Source organism: Microtus pennsylvanicus, chromosome 7 (genome assembly GCF_037038515.1).
Source record: "Microtus pennsylvanicus isolate mMicPen1 chromosome 7, mMicPen1.hap1, whole genome shotgun sequence".
Taxonomy (NCBI): domain Eukaryota; kingdom Metazoa; phylum Chordata; class Mammalia; order Rodentia; family Cricetidae; genus Microtus; species Microtus pennsylvanicus.
Window position 1 is genome coordinate 23,482,837 of NC_134585.1, and position 24,408 is coordinate 23,507,244.

Consider the following 24,408-nt stretch of genomic DNA (forward strand, 5'->3'; position numbering starts at 1 on the left):
GTCCCTTCGACAGGACAGACATGAAAAGACTGTCTACTGCTCGGCCACCTGAGTGGCAGACCTGAATGTAGACACTGCTTGAATAGATGTGACCGATGGGGACCTGCGGTGAGTACCAAGGAGAATGTTGAACTCCTCGTGTTCCCTGGCTAAAAGATAGAGGACAGAACAAGTATAGTGTCAGGGATCAGGGTGGTGAGATCCCTGTTTGCAGCTATGTTGTGTCGATTGCCCTGTTCATACCACCGTGTATCTTGTCTTCCGTGTATCCGTGGCGGTGACCTGCTCATGTCCCCTCACCCAGCTATCTCTGCAGTTCTTCTAGCCTCCGTATTTCACAGTGACGCCCAATGATAGTTTATTACTTTTGTATAACTGAGACCAAAATCCCCGAGGGAGGGCTGGGCAGATGGCCCAGTTGGTAAAATGCTGAATGGGCCCCCTCCAAGAAGTGGGATGTGGTGGCCTGTACCTATACTTGTTATTGAATATTACTTTAACTAGGCAAAGATGTGTTGCATTTGTTTATTCTGAGGAATACGTTTGTGCTGCGGTCTAATAAAGACCTGAACAGCCAATAGCGAGGCAAGAGAAAGGATAGGTTGGGCTGGTGGGCAGAGAGAGTAAATAAGAGGAGAAATCTAGGCTGGAGAGAAAGAAGAAGGAAGATGGAGAAAAGAGGAAAAGAGGAATGAGGAGCATGCACAGGGCCAGAAGCCAGGCAGCTGTCGGTGAGTCAGGGGAAGGGCAGCAAGAAATAAGAAAAAGGCCCCGAGGCAACCGGTCGTTAAGGAGGAACAGGCTTAAGTTACTATAGCTAGCCAGTAAAGAGCTAAACTGAGGTCGAGCGTTCAAAACTAAGGCGTCTCCATTATTAGCTGATTGGTGTCCCAGAAGAAAACACCTGGTACTTGTAATCCCAGCACTGGGGACACAGAGACGAGAGGATCCTTGGGGCTCTTTGCCCTAACTGATGAGTACCAGGTTTTTTGTTTTGTTTTTATTTTTTTGTTTGTTTGTTTTTTAAAACAGGGTTTCTCTGTTGCTTTGGAGCCTGTCCTGGAACTAGCTCTTGTAAACCAGGCTGACCTTGAACTCAAAGAGATCCTCTGCCTCTGCAGGAATTAAAGGTGCTGCAGGCGCCAGCACACACACACACCTTCTGAAAGAACAACTTAAAGGAGAAATGCTGCGTTTGGGTATTTTAGAGGCTCCTGTGCAGATTTGCTTTGTCCCATGTACTGGAGAAGAACATGGTGGTAGGTGTCTATGGCAGAGGTTTCTCACCTCGTAGTGACAGGAAGCAGAGAGCGAGGAAGGGACTGGGGACCAGGTATCATCACCAAGGGCATGACCCCTAGTAGTCCACTTTCTCCAGCTTGGCCCCACTTCCCAAAGCTTCTATTACGTTCAAAAATGGTATGGTCAGCTGAGGACCAAGCTTTCAACCCAGGAATCTGTGGGGACATCTCATAATCAATTCAGAGATGGCGGTTTGCTTCAGCCAGGGTATCTGCAGGAGTTGTGGTATATGCAGGAAAGGCTTGACCCCAAGGTTTAACGGGAGGACTCTGTAAAGGGGACTAGCCAAACAGAGACCAGCAGCCACAAGAAGACATCTCCAGCGTGAGCCATGGGGAAGAGGGATGTGTTGGTGATGGTCCTTGTGGCTGTGACAAGCCTGGTAAGGAGCAACTCCAGGAAGGAAGGGTTCAGTTGGGGCCATCCTAGGATACAGCCCACCATGATGGGGAAGTTATGTCAGTAGGGGCTTCTCATATTGCGGCCATTGCTCACATCCACAGTTCGTACTCAGAGACGGACTCTGGTGCTCAGCTCTCTTTCTCTTTGTTAGTCAGTCCAGGGCCCCGACTCATGGAATGGTGCTGCCCCCAGTTAGAGCGGGCTCTACCATATCAATCCCATATAGAAACTCATAGACACGCCCAGAAGTCTGTCTCTTAGGTGATCCTAGATTCGGATTAACGATTGGGCTGGTTAGTTTTCTATCAGTCGGACACAGCTAGAATCATCTGGGAAGAGGCAACCTCAGTTGAGGGATCGCCTATGTCAGATGCCCATAGGCAAGCATGTGAGACAATTTCTTCTTTTTTAATCTTTGTGGTCTATTTATTGTGTATATAGTATTCTGCCTGTATGCATGCCTACAGGCCAGAAGAGGGCACTAGATCTCATTACAGATGGTTGTGAATCACCATGTGGTTGCTGGGAATTGAACTCAGGACCTTTAGAAGAGCAGACAGTGCTCGTAACCATTGAGCCATCTCTTCAGCCCCATGGGGCCATTTCTTGATTAACGATTGGTATGGGAAAGCCCATCTTATGGGTGGGTTGGGGGGGGCTACCATTGGGCCTGGGCTATTTAAGAAAGCAAACTGACCCAGCCAGTAAGCAGCATTCTTCCGTGGTCTCTGCTTCAGTTCCTATCTCCAGATTCCTGATTGGGTGCGCATGGCTTAAAGAAACCTCAGAGGGAGTGGTCAGATGTGTCTGTGTCACATTAAGGGATGAAAACTAGCTTTGCTCTTGAAGAAGTTGACCAAGAGAGAGCCCAAGTTTGAATTCCCCACTTCTCTCTGTGGGCTGTCTGTGTCTGTAGTTGTGGTTGTTGGCCTGTCTAGTATCTAGTGTGTGTCTGGTCAGGCCCTGGTCCCTATCTATTGTGCCTGTGTATCTTGTGTCTTGTCTGTAACTACCTGGTGTGTGTGTGTGTGTGTGTGTGTGTGTGTGAGAGAGAGAGAGAGAGAGAGAGAGAGAGAGAGAGAGAGAGAGAGAGAGAGAGAAGGTTGCTTTTAATCTGTTGGCTGCTTTCAACAAACGCTCAGCACAACACACGCATACACGTGTGCTCTATTCTGGGTCGGGGCACAGAAGAGTACATAGCTTCAGCCGTGCATGAGCTTAGATTGTAAAAGATGGTGGCATGGGGGCAATCCAAGGCGTAAGACTGGTTATGTGGTTCCCTTAAAAGCAGGTTAAACTTAAAGAAGCTGAGTGCACAGCAGGGAAGCGGGCTAACTGCATAGCTCTCAGGGCAGGTTATGAACTTGACTGCAAGGTCCAACCAAGTTTCAGTCTCTTTAAAGGCAAGAGGTATTTTCAGTAAAATATATTGCCACACTCGAGTTCCTGCCCTGACTTCCCTCAATGACTGTGATGGGGAAATGTAAACCAAATAAACTCTTTCCTCCCCAGTTGTTCAAAGGCAGTAACAGAAACCCAACTAAGACAAGGATCAACCTTAACTATCACAAAGGAGATGACATTAGATCCCAGAAAGAACTAGAGCTTGGCCAGGCAGTGGTGTCGCATACCTTTAATTCCAGCACTCGGAGGCAGAGGCAGGCAGATCTCTGTGAGTTCAAGGCCAGCCTGGTCTACAAGAACTAGGTCCAGGACAGGTTTCAAAGCTACAGAGAAACCCTGCCTCAAAAAATCAAAAATCAAAAAAAGAACTAGAGCTCAGGAGGGTCCCCAGCAGGAGACACACAATGGGGATGGAACTACAATGAGGAGTGGAGGGGTCAAAGGAGCCTACCCACCTGACCTTCATCCCCCCCATCCTGTCTTCTGCCAGGAATTTTCACTGGCTAATTCTAGAAGCCAATTAGCAAAGTGTCCCGGGCCGGTCCAGAAGAGCAGCCTCCCAACTGGAAGGTAGAGAAGGAGGAAGAGTCAAGCACACAGGGAGGCTGTCTGAATTTCCCATTCTGATTGTGTAGAGTCAGCCATCAGCAATGTGAGTCCTGACCACCAAGTTCTGATTCATGGTCTGATGGTCCAAGCATCAGCTAGAGATAGCCAATCACAGGACCACAAAACTTACAGGGAAGTTATAGCCAATGGGTTTGGCTTTTTAGATGTCAACAAATGCTAACCATGAAATTGCCCAAACATGAAGTCCTACCTCTTTAAAGTACTAGAAATGGATATTTTTTAACCTACATATTGGGCTGAAGACCTCACATTCTGGTTAAGAAAATTACCAACAATATTCTAAATTGGAGAGGCTACTGAAGTTCATCCTATACATCCAGAGGGCTTGTGGGGACTGATTTCTTTGAAACAGAGTATCACTATGTAACCATGATTAACCCCAGTCTTACTGTGGTGGCTAGGCTGGCCTTGAATTTGTAGCAATTCTCTTGTCTCTGTCTCCCAAGTGTTGAATTACAGATGTTTGCCACTATGCCTAGTTCTATATGCTGGTTTTAATCACTGGATCACTGTGTTGACAAGAATTTCAAGCTTGCATCTGGCCTCAGCAGTGCTATGATTGATTGGTGATGTCTGCCATGAACATAGACATAGAAAATGGTGATATGTGTGCCAACCTGGCCCTAAACCGTTATCTGACTTGGTTTTTACAAAGCCTCTATGCTTTGTCCTACTAGCCTGTGACTTCTTTCCCAACCCATCTCTCTTCTTGTTTTCCCTATATTGGATCATATAATGGATCACACTGAGTGAGTTTAACCCAAACAGACATCTGGATTCACCTTGATCCTCTCTGGCTCCCATAACCAAGGTGCCTGATCATGGTCTTCTCTCTAGGCCACCACCCACGTGTACGTGACCATCATGGACGAGAATGATAATGCTCCTGTGTTCCAGCAGCCACAGTATGAGGTGGTGCTGGATGAGGGCCCGGACACAGTCAACGCCAGCCTTATCACCATCCAGGCACTGGACCTGGATGAGGGGCCGAATGGCACGGTCACCTATGCCATCATAGGAGGCAACATTGTCAATACCTTCCGGATCAACAGGCACACAGTCAGTAGCTGGGGGTGGGGTCCAAGAGGGGACAAAGTCTTTCCAGGGCTTGGTGGGAATCTTGGTGATGTCATAGGGCATAAGGAGCAAACATAGCCTAAATGGAAATTAGAGTGCCCAGTGACAGAGTTACCGGGGTGGCAGGGGTGGGGGGTGGCGGAGGATGGGGGTGAGCTCTAGTGGATAGAACCTATCTGCCTTCAGTCGTGCTGTGATTGATTAGTGCTGTCTGTCACAGGCACAGCAATTGTGGCTAGGATGTCAGGGTTTATTTGGTATAATCTAGAGTAGCCCAGGGCCATCACTCATCACCCCTCCCCTTGTACTTCCTGTGTCCCCAGGGTGTCATTACTGCTGCCAAGGAGCTAGACTATGAGATCAGTCATGGCCGCTACACCCTGATTGTCACTGCCACAGACCAGTGTCCCATCTTGTCCCACCGCCTCACCTCCACAACCACGGTATGTAGGTGAAGTACATCCCCAATGTGGAGATGAGGGAGAACAGAGAGGACCCAGGGGGCTCCATGGCGGAAGGGGAAGGAGGAGAAATGCATGTTGGGAGGAAGTGCCTGAATGCATGGGCTCCTGATCAGCTCAGCAGTCTGTCCAGACTTGCTATGTTACTGTGAGGTAGTCACTTAGCTTCTCTGTGACTGTGTCTAGCACATGAGTGAAAACACCTGCGTGCCCCGCCCCCCCTTATGGGAAAAGCGTGCCTTCTGGTCCAACTAGTAGTGACTCAGGTCCCTGCTCTTCCACTTCCTGGCTTTGTGAACCTGGACAAATCTCTTAACCTTCCTGAGCTTCTGTTTCCTCATGAATGAAAACTGTGGTTCAGAATGCAGGGGGAGCAAATGGATCCACGTGAGATGCCCGGAGTATAGGCCATGGTGATAGTGTCAATCGGTCGTGCTCATAAGATACACAGAAAGCAGAGATAGGAGAAGTACAAGTTCAAGACCAGCTCAGGCTATGTAGAAAGACTCTGTGCCTACCCCCCACACACAAAGGCCTGGGGTGAAGGTCAGTGGTAGAGCACTTGCCTATCATGTGCAAGGTCATGAGCTCGAGTCCCAGAACCACCACACACACACACAAAGATATGTGGTGACTTGAATTGGCGCCCACACATGCACGGCTTAGCTGCCCTCCCACCCTGTGACACTCTACAGCACCCACCTTAGCCCACGGCCATGGGCACCAGTTGCTGAGGTTCCCCAGGCGTCTGGGGCCAATCCTGGCTAAGCTGCTTGCTGTCTCAGGTGCTTGTGAATGTGAATGACATCAATGACAACGTGCCCACTTTCCCTCGAGACTATGAAGGACCATTTGATGTCACTGAGGGCCAGCCAGGGCCCAGAGTGTGGACATTCCTAGCCCACGACCGGGACTCAGGTCCCAATGGGCAGGTGGAGTACAGTGTTGTGGATGGAGACCCTCTGGGTAAGTGGAGCCTGTGCTGGGCAGTGGGGCGGGCATGACCTTCCTTCACCTGCTCAGGGTTGGGGTGAGGGAGTCTGCCACACAGTTCACCAACCACCATGTGACCTTCCCTCTCTGGGCCTCAGGTCCACATGCCTTTGTCACAGGGCTATGAGGAGAATGCCATGGCATGTGGGACACAGGCTGGTAGCCTTGGAGAGTCCTAGCTCTCTCTAGGGAAACATCCAGGTGGAGGAAGGCAAGCCTCCTCACCACATGTACCTCAGGACCCAGGGTAATACATTTGGGGAGCACTGGGCTCCTCTGAATACCTACCTCTGTCACCCAACAAAAGCCTACACAGCTGGGCATGGTGACTCATGCTTTTAATTCCAGCACTCAGGAAGTAGAGGCAAGTGGATCTCTGTGAGTTCAAGACCAGCCAAGGTTACTCCATGAGAAGCTGTCTTTAAAAACAAAAAACCCCAAACCATAAAAACCAAAAGGCCTACACAGCTATCATGACTGCCAACCTGGCTCAGAGGCTGGAGCCTGGAAGAACACTTTCTCTCAAGACATTTTGTTAGCTAGAGCACGAATTTCCGGGGCTCAATCAAAACAAAACAAAATAAAAACCTCCATGGAAGGAAGGGGCCTCACTGTAGTGGGGAAGAGGCAGAGACTGTAGCAGTCACTAGTCACCCACATGGGGTGCCAGACTCCCCATTCTTTTTTTTGTTGTTGTTGTTGTTTTTTGTTTTTCGAGACAGGGTTTCTCTGTGGTTTTGGAGCCTGTCCTGGAACTAGCTCTGTAGTCAAACTCACAGAGATTCGCCTGCCTCTGCCTCCAGAGTGCTGGAATTAAAGGCATGCGCCACCACCGCCCGGCTTCAGACTCCCCATTCTTAAGACCCAAAGCAGATATCAAATATTTGTATACTATCCTGCTTTCTAGTGGAGCATTCGAGGACTATTCATAAGGCCCTACTATGTGCTGGTCACGTGCCAGGGGACACGGAAGAGAAATGAGCCAAGTGGGCAGGTGGGGAATAGACATTCAGAGAGAACAGCCAGCCCAGAGGCCCTGAGGTCCAAGCTTGCCTGGTAGGATGTTGGAATTGTAAAAAGGCTCTGTGTCTGGTGTGAACTTGAGCAAGAAGAGGAGGAGAAAGAAATGATGCCATCTTGACGACTTGGTATTTACAGAATGAGGTAGACGCTACGGTGCTTTAAGGGAGGGACGTGACTCGGCTTAGGTGCTCTGTCTCTCTATCTCTCTCTCCCTCCCTCCCCCACCCCAGGACTCATCTTGGAAACTGAAATGTAGACTGACTCCAGCTCAAGCCTGTGTCCCGACAGCAGATAAAGGGACACACCCAGGCCACTTAGCACAAAGGTCACTGCAGCCTGAGCCTGCAGGGTCTGCTCCCCACCCCAGGTCACCTACCTAATCTCTAGCCCACGTGTTTGTGGCTCAGCTCTCAACTGACCTCCCCGCTTTCACTCCAAAATGTCCCAGGCATAGGAACCATGGTGAACTCCTTAAGACCGTTGTCAAGTCCTGTCCCTCCCGTTCTCAAAAGCCCCGGGGTGTCTACCTCACTCGGGAAGTGCCAGGTCCTTCCAGTGGTCCTCAAAGCCATACAGAAAGCATCTCCTCTCCCTCGTTCTCTTACTCGGACTCCCACTAGACACAGTCTTTTTGCAGTTCCTTGAGCCTACCAGAGATGCTCAGACCTCAGGACCTTTGCACTTGCAATCTTCAGCAATTCTTGGGGAAAAAGAATTGGGAAACATGCCATCCCTACTTGAGCTTTGACCACCAACCCTTCTTCCCCCTTGAGACCTCTCAGTTAGCCCTTCTGACCAAGCCATCCTAGGAGGCCTTGCCCACCTCTCTATCTTCCTTACAAGATCTCAGTCCCCCAGAAAACATTGGACCTCCCTTTCAGGATCCCCCTCCTATATTAAGAGTTGCTTTTTGTTGCCATCCCAACCCGAGAGGATGCCTATCTGGAAGCCCATTTTCCAGATGGGACAATAGAGGCAAGCCTTGGGAAGAATCAGGCTGTAGCCCAGACACAACTGGGCAGAAGGTTGTGGCCTCCTGTCTCCCAGTGGGCGGGATTGAGAAGGAGGGGCGTGTCAGGAGTTCTGGCCAGGGCTAGTTGCTGAGGAGACTAATATCTAACTGGGGGAGTCTAGCCAGACTCCCGCTACTACTCTAGCTCTGCTCCCCCAAGCCTTCCAGGGTGATCAAGTCTCCCCTGCCTTTGCCAGTGTGAAGGGAAGCCATTTGCCAGCACATAGCAGGGTGTCAACAGGTCTGGGAAACCCCACGAAAGGGAATCCCCATGCTTTGGAGATCTTGGAGCCAAGAACACAGGAAATCCTGCTTCTACAGCTTCCTCAGCCTTAGGCAGGAGTGGAGCCAGGGAGCATAGGGAGCCTGGGAGTGGAAGAGCTGGTGGGAAATCCCAGCTGTAGGTGGGCATCAGGGCTGTTGTGGCAGAAGCTGGGGACAGGTGGCATAGCTCAGGACTGGTGTCAGTGCCCTAGAGATAGGCCAAAAAAAGCCACCAGAATGCTTAGGCCTCTATCTTTGCCAAGCCATGATCTCTACTGTGGGCCTGGGCCCCAAGTGCCAAGAGGAAGAGAAAAGGCTGAGTGGTGGGTCATGCCTGTATTACAGCATTGAGGCAGGGGGTTGCCACCAATTCCAGGTAAACCTGGGTTATAGCATGAGACCCTGTTTCAAGGAAAAGGCAAAAGGAAGGGGAATGGTTTTCTCCCCAGCTCAGTTCCTAGAAGCATGTACAGAGGAGAAATGACCCATTCCTCAGGTTCTCACCAGAGCCCCAGCCCCTTCTCCATTTCCACAGAAGCGCCCACTTCCTCCACTGGCTCCCTTCAGTTCTCACATGCCTGTCCCCCCACCCCACTCTCTCTCAAACTTCTAGTCCTGAGGCGTGTTATCCAGAAAGCCTCCGAGTCCTAGCAGACTCAAACCTCAGTTCTCTTGGGAGGCAGAGGCAGGCGGATCTCTGTGAGTTTGAGACCAGCCTGGTCTACAGAGCTAGTTCCAGGACAGGTTCCAAAGCCACAGAGAAACCCTGTCTCGAGAAACCAAAAAAAAAAAAACTTCAGTTCTGCCATTACCACGCTGGGAGCACAAAGGACACTGTTATCTGCCTCCTAGCTTCATTCTTTAAAGAGCACAAGCCACAGGGTAGCCAGAATCTGCGACTCTGAGTTCCTGCTTTAGACACTAGGACCTGGCCCCTCAGCTGGGTCCAGATCTGAACCTCAGGGTTAAAAATGGCATTACCACAAGCCTGAAAGATATCCCCGAGTTCCAGCTGGGGGCTCCAGACAGGGGCTAACCAGGGCGCCTTGTCCTACCAACCTGCTACCTGGAGCTCACAGCAACAGCCCTCCTTTATGGCAGAGAGGGCCCATTGCATTCCCTTCTCACTAGACTTCCTACCTGGGAAGTGGTAGTTGCTAGCAGTGGAGGCTGGGGAGACTAGAGACAGTCTCAGCCCAGGGTGATTCCAGCTCCTTATCTCCACCAGACAAAGAACTCAGAGACAAAGGAACTGGGAGGAGTTTTCCCTCTCTAGGGCGTGGGTGTGTGTACGTGTGCACTTGTGCACACGCGTGCAGAGGCCAGGAATCAGCCTTCAGCTGTCTGCCACCTTATTCATTGAGGCAGGCTCTGTCAATCAAACCCAGAACTTGCCAATATGCTAGCCAGCCTATGCTGGGGGACCTCCTGTCTCTGCCTTCTGAGTCTGGAATTGCAGGTGGGACAACACGGCCTCCTGGCCTTGCCAGGGGTTTCTGAGGACCCGAACTCTGGTCCTCATGCTTGTGTGGCAAGTGCTCCAACTTCTCAGCCATGTCCCTACCCCAAGGGAGGAAGTGTGGTCACAGAACAAAAACCTGTAGCAGAAGGAAAGAGATTTCTAGGAAGAGGCAAACAGCCAGCTCTGCAATACTAATGATGTTTTTTGCATAAAGCAAAGGACAGGTCCCCGTGCTCTTCTTTGGTCCCCGTGTGTCAGCCCACCTAGACACTTGTGTGATGTTCTGCTGTGACACAGCCCAGGTGTGACCTCAGCCTCCAGGCACCATACAGCTCACCTTGGGCTTTTTTTTCTAACCTGTCTAGAACACACTTTCCAAAGTGCTTAAAATACCCTTGTGAGATTCTGACCACAAGGAGCCAGGAAGAGTGTGTTGCATAGGATGGAAGCCCCGTAAGCCAGAGGAGGTGGCACATTCCTGGAATCCCAGCACTTGGGACGTCGAGGCATAAGGGTCAGGAGTTCAGGGTCAGCCTGGACTACGTGAAACTGCCTCAAAACAGAGAAAAACAAAGACATTCCACCCCTGCTTTTCAACATAACTATCACACCTGGATCACCCTCTGACCAGCTCGAGGCCCGGGAGGGAAGCTGATTGGTCAAGAATTACATACACATGTGGTATCAGGGCCACGTTCCCATTATACCCATACGGGGCTCCAGGAGGGCGCATACCTCAGCTGGCCCTGGCATTCATGAGGAGGGCTGGCTAGAGGAAGGGGGCTCTCCGTCGGAACCAGCTAACGCAGGCCTGTTCTGGTGGCTCCCAGGGGAGTTCGTGATTTCTCCCGTGGAGGGTGTGCTGAGGGTCCGAAAGGATGTAGAGCTGGACCGGGAGACCATTGCCTTCTACAACCTGACCATCTGTGCCCGAGACAGAGGGGTACCGCCTCTCAGCTCCACGGTGAGTCTGGCCCAGCTCCATGGCATCCATTGTTGTACACTGAATGCCCGCAAACTGTCACCCTTGGTCCCACGAAACCAGAGATGCCTTAGTCTCGGGGACCTTGGCTCTCCAGGATTCTCCCCTCTAATCCCCTCTCAAGAGACTGTTTTTCCTGTTAGACTTCTGGCCCTGATCCCAACCTGACACTGCGTACATTCTCCTCCCCTTCTGCTCGACTGTTTTTCTTCCTCCATCTTCCCCTCCCTCCACAACCTTCCTCTCTCTATGTCTTTGCTACCTTTCCTCTGTCTCTGTCCCCTCTTCCTCTGCTGTCACTCCACCCCTGACTCTTCCCTCCCCCAGATGCTGGTGGGAATCCGCGTGCTGGACATCAACGACAATGACCCGGTGCTGCTGAACCTTCCCATGAACGTCACCATCAGCGAGAACAGCCCTGTCTCGAGCTTCGTCGCCTACATCCTGGCCAGCGATGCCGACAGCGGCTGCAATGCCCTCCTCACCTTCAACATCACTGCCGGCAACCGAGAGCGGGCCTTCTTCATCAATGCCACGGTAGGGTCGGGACCTGCCCCGGGGCCCCCAAGTACTTCCTACACAAGGCTCATGGAGGAGTTCTGGGTTTCAGACCCCAGAGCTGGAGCAGCCGTAGTTCTAAAGTGAAGAGGGAAGCCATGAGTGGTGGTAGTGCACACCCAAATCCTGGCCAGCTTTGCCAGGCTGAGCAGGAGGATTGCTGTGAGTTCAAGGCTAGTCTGGGATTCGTAAGAACCCTGACTCAAAAGGCAAGCCTCCACTTGGTGCGGTGTTGCATCTATAATCCTAGCACCTGGGGAATAGCAGCAAGGAGATTAGGAGTTCAGGGTCATCCTGGCTCCATTTGAGTTTGTGCTATAAGAAACCCTGCCTAAAAAAATAAATAAGACAACAAAGTATGATGAAAAATCTGCTCAAAATAAGTCAACTCAAGCCGGGCTGTGGTGGCTCACACCTTTAATCCCAGCATTCAGGAGGCAGAGGCAGGCAGATCTCTGTGAGTTTGAGACCAGTCTGGTCTACAAGAGCTAGTTCCAGAACATGCTTCAAAGCAACACAGAAGAAACCCTGTCTCAAAAAACAAACAAACAAAAACAAAAAAAGTCAACTCTTAGAGGCAGAACAGGCTGTGGGAATTCCAGCCAGCAGAGGCGCCATCCGCACTCATTAAAAACAGCTCAAGGGAGGAGGCATCAGAAACTGAATTGGCCTCAGCTTTGTCAACAAGGCGGTCATTTGGTTGTAGCTGTGTTCACGGGCACCAGGGAGGCTCTCCTGTGGCCACCAGCACACAGTTGCCCTGACCCAGCACTGCTCATGTGGAGTGTGGTGCACAATACAGGAACCCAGTCTAAGTCAGCAGCCCAGTCCAACACACAGCAGCCCCCTTTGGCTTTGGTGGACAGCTGTTTTCTGGTGTCCATCAGCCACCACTCCCAACCCACCCACCCCCAAAGGCAGCTTCTGGGCACACGTGAACCCTAAACTGTAATTACTTGAGCCAGTTCACCGTTCACCTGAATTTCTTTCCTGGCCTTTTGGAGTGTGTGTAGGCTGTTGACACCCAGGGTCCTTGGAAGGTCCCCTCCTTGGGGATGTCAAGAACTTGGTATCACTGACCTACCCTCACCCTGGAAAGATCCTCGTACCCTCCTGTGGCCCTTGTCTGCTAGGCACTTTGGGGAAGGTACTCCCAGCCACCTAGGAACTGTGGGCAGTGCGCGGACTTCTGGGGGGATGCGTGGAGTTGCCAGCTCATCTAACCAGCCAGGCGCATCCCAGACAGGGATTGTCACTGTCAACCGGCCCCTGGACCGAGAGCGCATCCCAGAGTACAGACTGACGGTTTCTGTGAAGGACAACCCGGAGAACCCACGCATAGCCAGGAAGGTAAGGCTTCAAGAGACTGAGGGTAGGTGGGGTGAGAGATAGAAGGAGAGAGAGGAGAGGGGGAGGGAGGGGGAAGGTAGGGGGAGAGAGAGAGGGAGAGAATGTGTGAGAGAGTTGTAAGAGCAAGAGGCACCTCTACCTCTCCCTTGGAGAGAGGGCGGCAGCCTGCCAGAGGCTTAAAAGTGCACATCTGCCTTAGCAAACCCTGGCTTCAGATCTGAGTCCTCCTGTCCACAGGTACGTGCTTGAGCCAATTCATATTTCTCAGACTCCCTTTTGTCTTCAACGCTGTGTCCCTGCATCCTCAGTACAGAGCCTGGTCCGGGACCAACACTCAGCGAATGTCAGATGACACATCTTCCCCAAACCACAGATGGGTGTACATGCCCACGGGACTCAGACCTGCACTTGAAGGTTCTAAGGGGGGTGGGCTATGGGGCTACATGGTCCTTCAGATGCTAAGGCACAGTCCCTTTACTGAAAGTCAGTGGGAGCTTCCTGACAGGCCCTTGCAGGTTTGAGCTGGCCTATTCTTACTACGCATGGTGTTAGAGTCCTGCGACTGTTTCCTTGGCTCTACTTCTGACCACCTAGGTGGCTCTGTTGGGGCACTGCTTCCTCAATACCTCAGTTTCCCCATCTGGTTTATGTAGTAGAGCACAAACAACTTACCAGTGGCTACACCCCTGAAGAAAAAACTACTCCCACCTCTGTCAATAGTCCCCTGTGAGCCCTTCTCTCATCCATGATAAGATGCTTGATTTTATCATGAAGAGATGTCATTTAGTCACTTCCATATCTGTGGAGATGATCATTTGACTTCTCTGGCTCTGAGTCCATTCATGTGATGGATTGCATTTGTGGATTAATGTATGTTGAACCATCCTGTCATCTTTGGAAGGAAACCAACTTGATCGTGTTGATCATTGTGAATGTGTCTTTTATTTAGGCTTGCAAGTGTTTTGTTAACGTTTGCATTTGTTTTCGATAAGGAGATTGATCTGTAGGTTGTCGTTGTTGAACAGGGTTCCCTGCTGGCACAGAAAACTGTCCTGGTGGCAGCCAATCTCAGGGAGCCTTTTCTTCTACCATCCCTAGTGTCAGTTCCGTAAATCTCATGGGCGATAATTAAGTGGACTATGGAGACAGGAGAATCAGCTGGCAGAGTGATCAGCTATTCCTATTTCTTTTGGTTCCCTAAATATATTGAGTTGCTTGTCCAATGTGGCTTCTAAGCTGCCATCTTTCCCTGAAGTCCTTCACAGAGCTTCAAAGCAAGGGTTACTTTCTCTGTGCCCTCACCCTGGTGTTGCTACATCGTATTCAGGGGCCCCAGGAGGATACAAGTCTGAGGCATGAGAGCATGGATGGACTTGGGCCAACCTCAGGTAGATGTGAAGGTCTAAAAGCCAGGGCTCACTGTCCAACCTAAAATTCTCATCAGCGGCAGTGTAGGTGGCTAAGAACCTTCCTCACCCACACTGGCCCACAACCACACACCATTCCCATAAACAAATTACAATTCTTATTGATCAGAGTGGAAAGTGGAGACGGGCCAATCGGGGGAAGGCATCTTGCCAGGATCACCCAGTGAGCAGCCAGCAAAGAGAAGACTAGAACTCTACATCCCTGCTTGGTGCTTTTTCAATCCCCCATCTCTCAGCGTGGTCCCCGTCCACAGCACAGCATTCATCCTCTCCTGCTCTGCCCATCACAGGATTTTGACTTACTGCTGGTCCGTCTGGCCGATGAGAATGACAATCGTCCCCTCTTCACTGAGGGCACGTACCAGGCTGAGGTGATGGAGAACTCTCCTGCCGGTAGGTGCTGGGCCCGCCCGGGCACTCTTACTGTACAAGAGGACGCCCCTGGGACCATAGGGGCTGAGGATGCACTGTGTGCCTAGGGTCAGAGTTGGACATAGAACTCAGGGGGTGCAGGAGGGTGCCAGAGGGGAGGATGCAGCTTCAAGACTCGGGGGCTGGGGCTGCTAACGAGGCCACGGGTCTGTTTGGGAGAGGTAAGAGTAGTCATTGATATTGATCACCCCGGGGTGATCTGAAAGCAGCCTCGCTATCCCTCAGAGAGAGGAATCCAAGGTGAAAAGAATGCCGAGGACTGATGAACCCACCTTTCCTGTTCCCTAGTTCTGTAGGGTAGAAACCCTGGAATTGGGCATCAGAAGTGGGCTCAAGGATCCTAGCTAGTCAGCATAGCCCTTACCACCTACACAGCGCTAGTTAACTTTGTCTCCCTTTGATGCCGCCAGGAGATCCCCTTACCCTTCTCTACCCCCACCCCACACCTTGATTTTGAATCAGGAAGAGAGATAAGTGAGATAGTACTGTCTCTGAGTGGATGTCACCTCTGTGTGGACGTGGCTTCTAAATCTGCTGGTGTGCACGTCCATGCATTTACCAGTATGCTGCCACATCAAGGCATGTGTGTGGAGTTACATGTGGGCACAGACACACGTAGGCATGTAGGTGGCCCTGTGATGTACTCATGGCAAGTGTGCCCATCAGGAGAGACAGACAAGAGCACAAACCGTGGCATCCTAAGCTTGGATGTTCTCAGTGTCCATGTAATCACTACCATATGAACTCAGAGGCCCACATACTGTGTGTGTATAGCCATGTACAGTCTGACCTTGTTGTAATAGAGCAACCTCTGCTTGCATGTGGACAGACAAGACTCACACATGGAGGGGACACCAGGGAGCCCCCTAGATCCTCCAGTGGAGTGGCCAGCCTCAAAGGCTGCTGGGAAGTAGGCATGGCTCCAGGCAGGCCAGAGGGGCTTGCTCACCGCTCTTGTGTTTTCTCCCCAGCAGAGCTTTGAGGCCGCTCCCAGGCATCTGCGTTCAGTCTGCCAAGGCTGCCGCAGGCCCGCCCCAGGGCCTCCCTACCCGCTCCCCACCCACCTCCCCTCCTTCTCCTCTCATCCATTGTCAGCCATGGTCATGGGGGACACAGACAGGGAGGGGGGAGGGCAGGGACCAGGCTGGCTTGTGGTGACTCCTCTCCTCTGGCTCAGGGACACCCCTCACGGTGCTCAATGGGCCTATCCTGGCCCTGGATGCTGACGAGGATATATACGCCATAGTCACTTACCAGCTGCTGGGTGCTCACAGTGACCTCTTTGATATCCACAACAGCACAGGTGAGGGCTGAGCTGAAGCTTACCAGTCAACCTGGGGTGGGACTGGCCCATCCTCGGGCTTGGGACAGCAGTTCTCAACCTGTGGATTGAGACCCCTTTGGAGGTGAACCACCCTTTCACAGGGATCACCCAAGACCATTGGAAAACACAGATATTTACATTACAATTGATAACAGTAGCAAAATAACAGTAGCAAAATGACAGGAAGTAGCAACGAAAATAATTTTATGGTTAGGGTTCACCACAATATGAGGAACTGTTTGAAAGGGTCATAGCATTAGGAAGATTGAGAACCTCTGCTCTTGGGCTCTTCCTTAGTATGAACCCTGTTCCTCATACTAAGGAACCCACAGCCCACACTGCAACTGGATGGAGACTCCCACAGGAGTCTCAGTGGGAGAACCCAAAAAGAAGCGTGGAGGCAACTTTAGGGACCTCTTGCTGCATAGAGTCGTGGCCTGAGCAAACAACCCCCATCTTCTCTCTGTATGCCCTGTGTCCTGGACAGAAACACCCCCTGATCAACCAGAAATACCAAAGGTAGTACTCCTGTTCTCACACCAGAGCCATGTCCCGACAGTTTGGTCAGGACAGGAGGCCAGTCTAGTGACATATTTATTTACAAAGCATGTCTGTCTGTCTATGGACCGTGTCTCTCTATGGACCGTGTCTCCCTATGGAGCTGTCTCTCTATGGGCAGGTCAATCCTCTGCCCTGGTCACTCCCAGCAGACTGAGAACTGCAGAGGCCACCAAGGAGGGACAGCCATGGCAAACATGGGTGCCCCCTGGATGTGGATAACTGAACCTTCAGGAAATAAAGTCACCGTGTCTTTCCTCTCTGTCCCTGCTATGGTGTCTCTTCTCTTTACCCGCTGTGTTCCTTACCCTGTACATCTCCCTGGCTGGTGGTCCTGGGTACCAGGCGTGGTGACTGTGAGGTCTGGGGTCGTCATTGACCGGGAGGCCTTCTCGCCCCCGCTCCTGGAGCTGCTGCTGTTAGCTGAGGATGTTGGACTACTCAACGGCACCGCCCACCTGCTCGTCACTATCCTGGATGACAATGACAACTGGCCCACCTTCAGTCCCGCAGCTTACACTGTCCACCTACTGGAGAACTGCCCTCCAGGTACTGCCAGGGTCTGATTGGCAGGGGTGTGGGTTTAGAGGCTCAGGTGAGCACAAGTAAGATTATGTGGTGATGGGATTACAAGGTGGTGCCCATCAAAGCCTGTGTTTTAAACCAGCATAGATGCAGAATCATTCTCATCATAATCTAGTTTAATGGGAGGAAGGGGAGATGTTTGGATCTAGATGTTGCCTGGAATAATATGAACATTCTGAAACATGAGGCCGCCACTGTGATATGTGCTGTCAAGACTGGTGAGGAGAGGCCTCTTTTGCAGCATCATTAAAGGGTTCTGGGCTATGGAGAGATGGCTCCAGAAATAAGGATGCCTGCTCAGCAAACATGAAGATTTGAGTTCAAATCCCACACCTACAAAGAACACTGGGTACGGCTGTGGGTACACACTGATGGGGGTGGACTCAGGAGGATCACTGGAGCTTAGTGGGTACCAGTCTAGTTCCAGGTTCAGTGAGAGACCCTGTCTCAAAGAAATAAGGCCGAGAATGATGGAAGAAGATGCCGGGCATCCTCCCCTGTATGCACAGGCATGTACGTATACACTCATGTACACACACACCACACAATGAGCAAAAGGCCCTGATCTTTCTAGAAGAGGCCCCAGTGCTCACCTACTCCCCGATTCCTTCCCGCAGGAATCTCAGTCCTTCAGGTCACAGCCACAGATGAGGACAGTGGCCTCAACGGGGAGCTGGTCTACCGAATAGAAGCCGGGGCTCAGGACCGCTTCCTCATCCACCCAGCCACTGGAGTCATCCGTGTTGGCAATGCCACCATCGACAGAGAAGAACAGGAGTCCTACAGGTTGACAGTGGTAGCCACTGACCGGGGCACTGTCCCGCTGTCAGGCACGGCCATCGTCACCATTCTGATTGATGACATCAATGACTCCCGCCCCGAATTCCTCAACCCCATCCAGACAGTGAGTGTGCTGGAATCGGCAGAGCCAGGCACCGTCATTGCCAACATCACTGCTATCGACCTTGACCTCAACCCCAAACTGGAGTACCACATCATCAGCATCGTGGCTAAGGACGACACTGACCGCCTGGTGCCTGACCAGGAAGATGCTTTTGCCGTGAATATCAATACAGGTACGAGAATGGCGTTAGCTCTCCTGACCCGGACCCAGAATCCTAGCTCCCTCCCTCTCTGTCTCCCTCCCCTCCCCTTCTCTTTCTCTGCCATTCCCTTTGTGCTCTTGTCTTTTTCTCCACCCCTCTTCCTTTCCTTGCTCCTCTGCTGCCTCCCTCCCTCCCTCTTGCCCCTGCCGTCCATCTCCTTGACAAGCTGCTCCGCCCTTTCTGGCTCCTTCACCCTACAGTGTTGCAGTGGTGCCCATGTCCCCACATCCGTGCTGGCATTTGCTATTACAGAGTTTCAGTGTTTGTAATTCAAACGGAAAACAATAATAGCACATATTTCCTTAATAAGGAGATTTGGCCAAACATCTTGATTGGTGCATTTAAATCTTCTATAAATTATGTCTGTGCCCTTATCTTCCATTATAATAAAAACAGAATCATGATTTTATCTTTTGTGGTTTATCCAGCTTACTATAATTTTGAGTTTGCTGTATGTCTAACAGTTGAGCAGTTTTGGTCCTCTGGGAAGTCAGAGAAGGGCATGAGTCTTATATGGAGTGTCATAAAAATTAGCATAACAGTGACAAAATGCTGAAAATCATTGTTATTGGGAGAAATGTATAGGGAGACGACACAAGTGTCCCATAGATAGCGAATAGACATCAGTGTGCTGTTGTCATGATGGTGATATGGGGACATTGGTATTCCTGCACTGCTGTAGGGTACAGACCAGGGTCCCCATCAGGCAGCAATCAAACACAGAGTACGTTCAGACCCCAGGACCTAGCAGCACAGAGGGGGAAGAGTGGTGAGCTCACACCATGGGATACCAGGCAGCAGCAGACATTGGCTGGGCACACAGCAATGGAGAGGAAAGGGTGTCTTCGTTATAGGTGCTTGCTGTAAAGATTTAAAAGAGAGTGAGCTACATACCACGGCAGCATTTGCGTAACTGGAAGGGACAAAATGGTTCCCAGGAATACTTTATCTTGGATATGGGGTCTCATGCAGCTTAGGCTGGCCTTGAACTTGTAATATGGACCAAAATGACCTAGAACTTTGATCCTCTTTCTTCTACCTCCCAAGAGATGACTGTTGTACAGAGAACCGGAGGGGTCAAACCCAGGGCCTCCTGCATGCTGGGCCAGTACCCTACAACTGAGCGACACCATCAGTCTCAACACCCATAGACCGCATGCACACTCTGCCTGAGAGAGGAGGGATGTGAGGGAATTGGGGGGGGGGGGTATGAAAACCAAATGCCCACAGTCAGAGCATGCAGTGGGCCAAAGTAGGATCAATCTCACCTGTATTTTCAACCCAAAAGAAAAAGAAAAAAGGGGGGAAAAGTATAACCCTTTTGAAGCCCAGGGAGAAGTTGCTAATATATGTAGTATCCTGTGCTAGCCTAGGCCAGGTCAAAGTGGTTCCCAGCTGGTCTGTCAGGACCATGGAGAGCCACCCAACCCCTGCTTCCCTGGATAGCATGCTCCCCCAACTTTTCTCTGCCTTGTTCCCTGCTACCTCCCACTGATTCTTTTTCTATTTTTTCTTTCCAGTGTCTTCTCTGTCCACCTTCCTCATGGCCTCCAGTCCCCCCTTGCTCAGCTTCCCTACCCTTTCTTCCTAGATCCTCCAACCCCTCCACTTCAGCTGGGTTCTCACCCCTTCCCCTCTATCCCTTCTCCCATCCTAGCCTCTCCTGCCCTGGCCAGTTCTGAGTCCCACAGCCACCGCCCCACCCCACACCCTGCCCCGTCCCTCCTCGCTGCACCCTGAACTAACCAATGTTAACCCTCTCTTTCTCCCTCACGGCTGGCAGGCCTACAGGTTTGAGCTCTGTTCTGTCATTTCCCACCTCATCTCCTCTCTGCTTCACTCCCACTGCCTTCCTCCATGCCTCATACCCCACCCTTCCTGCCCTGGGGGCCGGCCCAGGCCGTGCCCAGCCTTTGCAGACTGAACGCAGCTGCCCTCTCCCCAACCTCGCTCCCCAGCCCGGGGGACGGGGAGCGAGAGTAGGAAGAGGAGGAGGAGGAGGCGGCCACCCAGGGTAAGTGACCACCCATGGCTGGGGACCTGTGGAAGACAGCAACCCAGCAGGGGGTCTGCCAAGGGGGAAGGGTATCATAAGACCCTGGTAGCTAAGAGGAGGAGATCTTAGTCTAGGGCCAATGAGGGGAGACCAGAGGAGCCACTCAGGCCCCAACAGACAAAAAGGCCCCAACAGATGGACTGTCCAGCAAAACCAGAACCTGTGGAGTTTCTCTCTGGTTTATGGAGCAGCTGGGGACACAGGGAAGAGAAGGAACTTGTTGTCATCAACATAGACTGCTGTTTCTGTCCTGTAATAAGCACCATGTCACATTCTACTTACGACAAAGGGGCATGCCTAGGGTCTCTAGCCTGTCCCCCAGGGTAGTTGTCCTTGTTCCAGATGCCGGGAGATCTTCCTTGGAATATAAGCATTTGTGAAACTGTGACATACAGCATAAAATCTATTTTTTTTTCTGGTACTGACTATTGACCAGGCCTTTCCTATGTATGCTAGGCAAGCTAAGCAAGTGCTCCATCACTAAACTGTATTCCCAGCCCTGATATTTAACATTTTTTTATTTTAAGATATTTTAAGATAACTTAAGTTATCTTGGACTTCTGTTTCATTTTTTTTTAAATTAATGACTCGATTTCTTAATTTGTTACTTAAATTTTTATTTTATGTGCACTGGTGTTTTGCCTGCTTATGTGTCTGTGCACTGAGTGCATGTAATATCCATGGAAACCAAAAGAGGATGTTGGATCCCCTGGAACTGGAGTTACATATGTTTGTAAGCCACCATGTGTGTGCTGGGACTAAAACCCAGGTCCTCTGGATGAGCAGCCAGTGCTCTTAACTGATGAGCCACCTCTCCAGCTCCCTATTTTTACTCTGTTGAGTAGCTGGTATTACAGGCATGCACCACCATGCTCAGCTTGGTTTGGTTTTTGAAGCAAGGTCTTGCTTTATAGCCCAGGCTGGCCTCAAACCCACCAGCCTCCTGCCTCAGCCTCCCATGGCTGGGATGTCAGATGTGCACTCCTGGGCCTGGCTCGCCTCAGCCATTTTTTAGTGTATTCTTTAGCAGGACCAAGAACATTCATGCTGTTGCGAACTGCTGTTCCGCATCGAGCTGCTGTTTTTATTTTCAAAAATTACATAGAACTTTGTATGTGCCAGGCAAAGTTCTAAGTACTTCATTGGTAGAGTCTCATTTTCTTTTTCTTATTCCCTGGAACCTCTGTGGTGGTGCTACACTTGCCCCTTTTGTCAATGAGGACAGGAAGGGCTGGACAGTTTGTCCAAGGTCACCAGCATCAGCTGAAGGGTCCCAGTCTCTATGAGTGGCTATATATATATAGGCCATCCCAGCCACAAGTCTCCTGGTCCATCAGGGGCTAGTGCCCTTTATCAGGATGGGGGTGTGGTAGGGCAGGGGCTCTGAGGAGCCCAGACTTCGTGGGGTTTCCCTTCTAGCAGAATCTGACCTGGTCCGGCCCACAGGGTCTGTGATGGTGAAGTCTCCCTTGAACCGCGAGCTGGTTGCTACCTATGAGGTCACGCTCTCAGTGATTGACAACGCCAGCGACCTTCCAGAGCGTGCCGTCAGTGTGCCAAACGGTAAGATGCCCTGCTAATATCTCTTATGGGTCACTCGGAGCTCTCTGAGGTCTGGGAGGGGCTAGGAACCAAGTGCAAGCCTGGCTGTAAGGAGGTGAATCCCAGGACTTAGCTGCCAGGGCTACTGAGGAGTTGGGGTACCTTAGGATAGTGACAACCACTTTGGGACTCAGGGTGACTGTGCCCCTAAATGTATGGGATCTGAACCCTTAGACTCTGAGGGGTAGGGGAGGGTGTTAGGGTAATATTGGAATCCAGGGTGCGGCTAGAATAGGAGTAGGAACTGTGATCTGATAGGAAGCCCTGGGGTCAGGGCAGGAAGCAAAGAGCTAAAGAAGGGGACTCAAGGCCACAGACCACAGTGGGGCAGGCTCAGTGACAGAGAAGAGGCATGTGCTGGGAAGCTATTATGGGCTGGAATGGTTGGACTAGGCAGAGGGGGCAGTGGAAAAAGTAGGGATGGGGTGGTCTCATTCTACTGTCAGAAGACAAGGACAGTTGTCGGGGTGGCTTAGGCCTGCTTATCTTCTCAGCCTAGAGGCCCAAGTGTTCCAGAGGGAAGTGTATACTTGTTTATCTCTTACACATCCTGAGATTTTAAGGTCAGAGGCCCAGGCTGCTTCTGCTGAGGGCGGGGGGGGGGGGGGGTCATTCAGAGGGGCTAGGGAAGCCCAGATCAAAGGAATAGCCAGAAACCATCTTCATCCTAGCTCTCCAAGTTTGTTGGAAAACTGTGGTCCCAAAAAGAACAAAGGCCACATCAGAGCTCCCCAACCCACTGGTAGAATACAAATCCCTGCTCTTATAGAAGAGCGATGATCAATCAGAGGGAAAGTTTGATCCTAAGAACCTACACACAATTCCAGGCATGAGCCGGGCAGTGGTGGCCCATGCCTTTAATCCCAGCACTCAGAAGGCAAAGGCAGGCAGATCTCTGAGTCTGAGACCAGCCTGGTCTATAGAGCAAGTCCTAGGACAGCCAGAGTTACACAGGGGAACCCTATCTCAAAAACACCCACACGCACATTTAAAATAAACCTAGGCACAGTAACACGTACCTGTAATCCCAGGACTGGGGAGGTGAAAACGGGCAGATCCCTGAACTGTTCCTAACCAGCCACTTTAGCCTATGTAGTGAGTTCCAGGCAAGTGACAGATCTGAAGAGCCTCTAACGTTGACCTCTGACCTCCCTACACATGCATACACATGTGCATGTGTACATATATACACCTACACCACACTCACACACACACATGAGCATGGACATCTCATACACATAAAATAGCGTGAGACATTGTTCTCCTCTGAGCTTGGCAGCCCTAGGCTGGGGCGGTGGGGGGTGGGGTGGGGAGGGGGAGCGCAGTAGAGCTGGGAAGGGAGCAGCGGGCACCACGGTGGAACACAGATCTATACCTGGTATTCCCTCCCACCTGCACCCCAGCCAAGCTCACGGTCAACATCCTGGATGTCAATGACAACACACCCCAGTTCAAGCCCTTTGGGATCACCTACTACACAGAGCGGGTCCTGGAGGGGGCCACCCCGGGTACCACACTCATTGCTGTGGCTGCTGTTGACCCTGACAAGGGCCTCAATGGGCTGATCACCTATACCCTGCTGGACCTCACACCCCCAGGCTATGTCCAGCTTGAAGACTCTTCCACAGGTAGGTGGGGGGTCTCTGAGAGGGAGGGTAGGGGATGCATACCCATGCCTGTTAGCCCCCAGAGGTACTGTGACTCACTTCTCAATGTCTAGTTGGGGCCCCACCCCTACCCCTATTCTGTGGTGGCCTAGGCCAGATTCAAGATGGTTGGTATGTCAAGCCTTTTCTGATGCTCCCAGCAGCAGATAGAATTTTCTAGTCCTACTGAGAACTCAAGAACAATGGCAATGGGTTTTTGATCCTACTGCACATACTGGCTTTGGGGGAGCCTAGGCAGTTTGGATGCTCACCTTACTAGACCTGGATGGAGGTGGGTGGTCCTTGGACTTCCCACAGGTCAGGGAACCCTGATTGCTCTTCGGGCTGATGAGGGAGGGGGACTTGATCGGGGGAGGGAGAAGGAAATGGGAGGCGGTGGCGGGGAGGAGGCAGAAATCTTTAATTAATAAATAAATAAAAGAAAGATAAAAAAAGAGTAAAAAAAAAAGAATTTTCTAGTCCTGGCTTGGACACAGGCCCACAAGTGTCTGTTGGAACCCTAGAGAACCCTCTCTACCATTTCTACCACCCAAGCTCCTATGAGCATATGCCCTTGGGAATGGGGTCTTAGACACAGAGGTATCTTGGGGTTGCCTTGGGGTTACAGATACCCATTCCAGGGAGCTTTCTTAGCTCTTTGTTGAGAAGGACACTGAGGGCAGTCTCTCCTCCATCTCTGTCCTGAGATGGGCAATGCTACTTATTCACGCTCCTTGCCAGGAGCCCCTCCT

General features: G+C 51.3%; 1 protein-coding gene across 1 annotated transcript in view; it reads left to right on the forward strand.

Moving 5' to 3' along the window:
- LOC142854507 (cadherin-23) overlaps window positions 1–24,408 on the forward strand; it is a 70,896-nt gene that overhangs the window by 33,250 nt on the left and 13,238 nt on the right. The window contains exons 5-16 of the mRNA XM_075980180.1: window positions 4,576–4,797; window positions 5,139–5,258; window positions 6,062–6,242; window positions 10,861–10,994; window positions 11,340–11,549; window positions 12,813–12,920; window positions 14,638–14,740; window positions 15,957–16,082; window positions 17,007–17,210; window positions 17,864–18,322; window positions 21,855–21,971; window positions 23,414–23,638. Coding sequence (XP_075836295.1) covers window positions 4,576–4,797; window positions 5,139–5,258; window positions 6,062–6,242; window positions 10,861–10,994; window positions 11,340–11,549; window positions 12,813–12,920; window positions 14,638–14,740; window positions 15,957–16,082; window positions 17,007–17,210; window positions 17,864–18,322; window positions 21,855–21,971; window positions 23,414–23,638 — 2,209 coding nt within the window. The remainder of the gene's footprint in view (window positions 1–4,575; window positions 4,798–5,138; window positions 5,259–6,061; window positions 6,243–10,860; window positions 10,995–11,339; window positions 11,550–12,812; window positions 12,921–14,637; window positions 14,741–15,956; window positions 16,083–17,006; window positions 17,211–17,863; window positions 18,323–21,854; window positions 21,972–23,413; window positions 23,639–24,408) is intronic.